The sequence below is a fragment of the Grammomys surdaster genome, unplaced genomic scaffold, assembly GCF_004785775.1.
Source record: "Grammomys surdaster isolate TR1022 unplaced genomic scaffold, NIH_TR_1.0 128, whole genome shotgun sequence".
Classification (NCBI taxonomy): domain Eukaryota; kingdom Metazoa; phylum Chordata; class Mammalia; order Rodentia; family Muridae; genus Grammomys; species Grammomys surdaster.
This window is the reverse complement of record NW_021604586.1, coordinates 1,533,644-1,540,770: the sequence shown is the minus strand read 5'-3', so window position 1 is coordinate 1,540,770 and position 7,127 is coordinate 1,533,644. Positions and strand designations below refer to the sequence as shown.

The window sequence follows — 7,127 nt, the reverse complement described above, 5'->3', positions numbered from 1 at the left end:
GGAGGGAGGGAGGGAGGACAGGAGGGAGGGAGGGAGGACAGGAGGGAGGGAGGGAGGGAGGGAAAGAGGGAAGGAGGAAAAAGGGAAAGAAAGAGAGAAGGAGGAAGAAGAGGGGGAGGAGAGAAGGAAGAGAGAGGGAGGGAATTAAACACAGAATCCGACAGAAAGCCCTGTGTGCTGATGCAGCCCAGTCCTCCAGGGACTGAAATACACAGAAGGGCATCATCACATCTCACCTCACCCCTGCCCAGAGCCACACCACTGTCACCAAACAAAGCTTGCTCCCTTGGGACCAGTCTCTCCCATCACACACTGCAGACACTGTGGTCACAATGTCTCCTGCTGGGTTCCCAGGACATGGTAAGTGTTCCAGCCCCAGTCCCCATGTCAAGTGTCACCTCGGCAGCTTAACTGGAACTCTCTCTGTCAGAAGCTTCATTCATGCAGAGGATTTGGTTGCCATCAGCCCCAGAATCTGAGACTCTTCCTACCACAGGACATGTACTGACCCACCTCCTACCCCCAAACATTAAAACAAGCAAGTATCACAGTTCAAAAAAAACTGCCAATGGGCCTTACCTGTTTCTTCGGGTTTGATCTACTGAGTAAATCTGTTTTCTCAGCCAACTGCAAAGAGAATGTGAAACCAAAAAGAGGGAAAAAGTCAGAAACTATTGCAAGTCCAAGAGCTCTAGGGAACATCCCCCACAGCCTGCTTGGGAATCAGACTCCACCTATGGCCAAAGACCCCTGTCTGAGCCCCAGGGGAGTGTCCATGAGATCAAGTGAGCTCTCCATAATGGACAATTCCCCATCACTAATTTCCAACCAGCTGAAAAGAAAAAGCGTGCATGAAGAAAGGCTTTGGTTCATCGGGGGGAGGGGTAGTGACCCAGCTCTGAGTCCTGTGCATACATATCACACTGAAAACAATCCTCAGAAGGCCTTCATCCCCCATCATGGAGTAGCCTCCTCCGGACTCAGCTTCTGTCCACTTTAATCCATTGTTAAATCCTTTCAGGTGAAAGACCTACCCTTCACATATGTGTGCACGCATAGATACACAGAGATGGCGACACACATGTATACTGAACACACACATACCCACCTAGAAACACATGTATACACACATGCACTGTGAACACATGCACAGAGAAATATATACACATCTACACATATGCATATGCACACATAATTACATGCACATGATAGGCGTATAGAAGAAGGTACGTGAACAGATATTTATATGCTTGCAGATATACACAGAAAGACTCATATACACATGCGCGCGCACACTCATATACCAACGGGTGTTTCCACCTCAGCTGAAGTGCCCTGTTCATGCCAAGGGCCAAAGCTAAGTCATTATCAGGTGTTGCTGCACACAGGGCACTGATGAACCTGGGGACCCGATGTCCCATTTTCTCCCTTTGGACTATATTCCCAAATGCCCGGGAACAAGGGAAGACGGTGACAGTGGGTTGTGTACCTCTCAATCATTGTGGGAGTGGATGCACTCATCGCTTCCTGGTGTAGGATTTTCAAGCCAGAGAGCCACTTCACCGCATCCTCCTTCGAGTCGGCTGTAGACAGAATGGGAGAGGGGGCGGTGAACTCTGGGTGACTCTTTCTTGTTGTTTCTGCTGGAGGCTGGAACCTGGGACCTTGTGAATGGTAGCTCTACCTCTGAGCTCTATCCCCAGCTCACTCTTCTGCTTTTTGATCCCATCTCCAGATATGTGAGTTTATATGTTCTCACATGTACATATGTGTTGTGCGTGTGCTGTGTCGTGTGTATATACATGTGTGTAGTATATGCATGTAGGTGCCATGTGCATGAGTGTTCTGCACAAGTGTGTGTTTTGTATGTACATCCATGTGTGTTATGTGCCTATATCCATGAGGCGTATATGATACATGCATGTACATGTGTTTATTGCTATGTGGATTTATGTGTGTGCTTGTATGTGTCTGGTGTGTGCATGCATATTGTGCTGTGTGAGCATTGTATGTGCTATGTGTGTATGTTATATACATGCTTACTGTGTTCGAGAGTGTGTGTTGTATACATGTATGTGTGTTGTGTTCATGCATGCATGTGTTGTGCCCATATGTCCACACATGTATTGCTGTGTGCGGCTATGCATGTGTATACTGTGGCCATCCATGTTTGTGCTGTGTGAATACATATTAATGTATGCTACGTAAGCACATGCATATATGTGTGTAATGTATGTATGTGTGTGCTGTGGTCATGCATACATACATGCTTGCATACTATATACAAGCATGCATGTGCTGTGTGCATGCATCCATGTGTGCCCTGTCCATGTGTGCCCATGCATGTATGTGTGTGCTCTGTGCCTGCGTATGCACCCAAGGTCTCAGGGTAGTCCATTCAGATGAATATTTTCTGTGCATCAACCACTATAGGAAAAACAAGTGACACGTTTGTCCAGCAGAGCCTAGCCTGCAGTGACCACATTAACTACCTTCATTCAGCTCTCGACTTAAGCCAGGCAGACACAGGACACTTCTCACAACGTCCCAAGGAGAAAGCCACATCGCTCTCCCCAGTTCAAGCAAATTGCTACTCCCCCATACCCAAATACACAGCGAGAAAGCAGTAGGGCTGGAACTCAAGACAAGGGTTCCCGGAACATGCATTAGTGACCATGAAGTATGATCTTTTGCAGAAGAAGGAGAAGGCAAAGGAGGCAGAGGGGTGGGGGGGGAGGGTGGGAAGCATCCAGACAAATGTGCACCCACTTGCCAAACTGAGTGTGCTGAGAACGAACTGGGTGCCGTAGAAGATGGTGAAGCAACAGTCTGCCTTGTGACGGACAGCCTTGGCTCGTTCAAAGTCCTTGCAGTTCTTCCCTGGACGGATTTCCTTTATTTCCATGATGTCCACTGAGAAAAAGCAAATACAACCCATCAGAATCCCCAGTTCCCTGCAGAAGAGGGTACAGCCTTGCCGTGTAGCCCTGGCACCTCAGCACTTCAGTCCTAGAAGACAGCTTTGAGTCCATCTCTGACCAGAGTCCCATCAGAGCTCATGGTCCACTCCTCATGAGTGTGGACAGGAAACCAAAAGCCACCAGGCATCTGCCACCTCCAATTGGCCCAGAAGGAAAGATGCTATAGTGTGAACATTAAACGTACCCCAACATTTATGTGTCAGAAGCTTGGGCCCAACTCTGAAAACACTCATCAGAAGTGGAGCCGTGAGGAGGTGACTGGATCAGTGTCCTGGCCTTGTCGATGAACTAACTGGTCCATTAACAGGTTTAGAACCTGACTTGGGTATTACCGGCGCTAGACAGGAGGTGGGGCCTGGCTGGAAGAAGGAAATCATTCCTCCACCCTCCTCCCTTCGCTCCACCCACACTCCCCTTCCTGGCCACCGTGAGATGCGATATGCGTAGTATCTGTGCTTCACCACATGCTCCCCTCCACGGGCCACCACAGCCCAGAGACGACTGAGCCGGGTAGCCATGGGCTGAAACCTCCAAAACCAAGGATCAAAACCAAACATCTTTCCGTCTCTCAGCTGGTTGTCTCCGGTGTGTTCTCACAACCATGGAAGCTGGTTGACACATAGGCTTTAGGGATTCCCTACTTCAGCCATCATGCCCTTCCCAAAACAGACACAGTAAACTGGAGCTTTGAGCTTTGCCAATGGAACTGGCCTTTAGGGACAAGACCCAGAATACCCTATCACAGCAGGAAAGCGACCGATGCTCACTGGCGACCTCTCCAGGTGTTGCTAAGAGCAGTCATGCCAGTGACTAACTCTACTTACGATTTTTTCCCTTGAGTCCCAACAGCCCCAAATGTCATTTGCCTCAACTGAAGCAAGAAAAACAGAGGGACACTGAATGGCTGCTTTTAGGTGCGAAGGCTGCAAGAACCAGATGACCAGGATGCTCTTTGCAACACAGCATCTTCTCGGCCAAATCTATGCAATATCTTCACTTAAACAAGACCTACATTAATGACGCCACTAGCTGAAATATCAGCATGGATGTGGGAAACACCCCAAGACCCCACCCCCTAGATGAAGAGTTTATAGGCAATCAATGGTTGTTGAGAGAGAACCAGTTTTCTTTAGGGAAGAGCCCCCTATGGGTCACTGGGTCTCAAGTGGTTACATGCCATCAACACTAAGCGGCCTCAGAAGATTCTAGATAAATAGATATTGAAAAATTGATATAAGAGGTACATATTTGACCTCTGACCCCATATCCTGGGACACAATTCCGAAAACTCATAGTATCTCCAAACTGATGTTGTCTTTCCTGTGACCAGGAGCTCTCCTGATGGAGTCTCAGGATGGAGGCTGGTTGCCAGAGTACCAGGTGACTTCAGGATCTAAACTTTCAGCCCCACCCTCAACCCTCAGGGAGCAGGGCAGGACTGAGGTAGAGGTATCACCAATGAGCAATGGTTTAATGCACTGGGCTTCCACAGTGGCGTTTCCGCATGAGCCCAAGAAAAAACTCAAGGCACTTCCTGGTTGTTGAACGTATAAAGGTTATTGGAAGATGTAAGAGGGCCAAGCTAGATGGGATGGGGCCGAGACAGGATTCTCCACATACATCCTGCCCTGTGTGTGAATCTGCTATTTAGCCATTTACCTCCCTCCTCTGCAATAGTTTTTACAGTAAACCAGGGAAGATGATGGGTTCTCTGAGGTCCATGAGCCATTTTAGCAAATTCATCAAACCCTAGGTGATGTCGTGAGGCTGTAGTTGACCAGTGAGAAGCAAAGGGAGCGATCTGGACCAGTAAAGTGAGGGAAGCCCCAATGAGACACATGGTACCCGAGTCTGTGAGATCAGATACACCATCTGCCAAGAACTATCAGAACTGAACAGAATCTGAGGACACCTAGCTGGTGTCCACTGGAGCATTGCTGGCTTGCTATATAAGAGAAGATGGTTGTCATGGTTTGAATATTCTTGGCCCAGGGAGTGGCACTATTTGGAGGTGTGGCCCTGTTGGAGTGGGTGTGGCCTTGTTGGAGTGGGTGTGGCCTTGTTGGAGTGGGTGTGTCACTGTGGATGTGACCTTTAAGACCCTCACCCTAGCTGCCTGGAAGTCAATATTCTGCTAGCAGCCTTCAGATGAAGATGTAAAACTCTCAGCTCCTCCTGCACCATGTTGCTGGATGCTGCCATGCTCCTACCTTGATGATGATGGACTGAACCTCTGAACCTGTAAGCCAGCCCCAGTTAAATGTTGTTCTTTATTAGACTTGCCTTGGTCATGGTGTCTGTTCACAGCAGTAAAACCCTAAGACAGTGGTGATGGAGGCAGAGAATAAGGTAGAGGAAGAAGAGGAGAAGAAGAAGAAAAAAAGGACTAGAATAAGCCAGATGGTAGTGGCACAGGCCTTTTATCCCAGAACTTGAGAGTCAGGGGCAGGAGGATGTCTGTGAGTTTGAGGCCAGCCTGGTCTACAGAGTGAAGTCTGAGACAGCCAGGGCCACACACACACACACCACTGCCTTGAAAAACAATACAAAAAAAACACGAGAGAAAATTTTCATAGCACACATACCAGAGAAGGCCATTCACTTGGAGTGACCCGTGCATTGAGTTGTAGTGCCTCACAGATACGTATGGCCATCCACACAGCCAATTCCAGAACATTCTGTGACACTGCGGAGAAATCTGGACCTTCACACCACCCCATCCCATCCTCTTTCAGCCCCACACTAGCAGCACCAGGAGCAACCACTAAGTTACACGTGACTTCTCCAGACTCAACAATTCTGGACATTTGATACAAATGGAATCAAGGAACAAGGTTTCTTGTCTGGCTTCTTTCCCTCTGTATGACCTCTTCAAGGCACACCTGTGCCATGTGGAACCATCTCAAGTCTGCCTATTGCTGGAGCGTGAGTCAAGCACTCCAGTCATGGCTATAGGGGATGCCACGCCCCCGCCCCCAGCCCCACCCCGGAGAACTTGAATCCCTCACTTTCTCTTCCCATCCATCCCTCACAGATGAACACTTGGTTCTGGTGACAAGGCTGCTGCGAAGCATCTTGGGCAAGCGCTTGTTTGGATACATGTGATGGATTCTCTTGGGGAGATTGTAGGCTAGAGACCAGTTCTCTATCCATCACACCCTTGGGGATGCTGGGATGGCAAAAGACTTCAAGGCCAGCCCCCACAGGTTAGAGGTCATTTCCCAGGCCTGGTGGCTGCGTCCCCAAGCCCTTCACATCTGTGACTGACACTTCTCAGGTCTGTGGAGGAGCAGGTAAAGCCCATGGATAGCTGAGGGTGTTCTACTGTCTATTCATCATCATTCAGGGACCACGAGCCCCCAGGAAGATGGAAGGCCCTCCTCAGCTGTGGGTGTGTGCCATTCAGACATGTCCATATGCAAAGTGGAGAGGCTGGTGTGGCATCTTTAGTGACATGCCCAGCAGCAACCCTGTAATAAGCAGGCTCATCCCACAGGGTGATGACCCTACCACCTCAGGCACAGAGCAACATAGGCACCCCGTGACCTAAGGCTGGGATAAGAGCCTAGGGCGGGGAAGACATAATCCACATTCCCTGGCTCATTTAACTCGCAAGACATGATGCGGCCAGTGTTCAGGCTGAGGGACTCTGAGCCAGCCAGCTTGGGTTTGTCATGCAACCTCCCCATCAGCATGGTAGCTTCAGGTAGTAATTTCACTCTGCCTGCCTCTGTTTCCCCAGATATAGAAGTGATAACATCACTCAGAACTCGTGTGTGTGTCTGTGTGTGTGTGTCTGTGTGTGTGTGTGTGTGTGGTGTTTCTCAACTAAGACAGCATCTAATCATCTTCAGGGGGGTGGTTAGGGGAATCAAGATAATATCTTGATGTGTAACCCAGACTGCCCTCAAGCCCATAAACCTCCTGCCTCAGCCTCCCACACACTGAGATTTTAAGTGTATACCTGTCTATACCTAACAGTTCCTAGTAAGTTTAGACTAAATATAGAAACTTCTATGTATGTTACCTATCCATTCTTAAGTCATCAACACAATTGAACAATGATACACAGAAATCATCAGACAGATAGTTAGATAGATAGATAGATAGATAGATAGATAGATAGATAGATAGATAGATAGATAG

At 48.6% G+C, this 7,127-nt stretch overlaps 1 protein-coding gene across 1 annotated transcript in view; it reads right to left on the bottom strand.

The window, feature by feature from the left end:
• The window catches only part of Plcg2 (phospholipase C gamma 2), a 133,193-nt gene that overhangs the window by 75,524 nt on the left and 50,542 nt on the right, over positions 1–7,127 (bottom strand). Inside the window, exons 3-5 of the mRNA XM_028752518.1 lie at positions 2,770–2,913; positions 1,490–1,583; positions 580–627 (exon numbers count right to left, since the gene is read on the bottom strand). Coding sequence (XP_028608351.1) covers positions 580–627; positions 1,490–1,583; positions 2,770–2,913 — 286 coding nt within the window. The remainder of the gene's footprint in view (positions 1–579; positions 628–1,489; positions 1,584–2,769; positions 2,914–7,127) is intronic.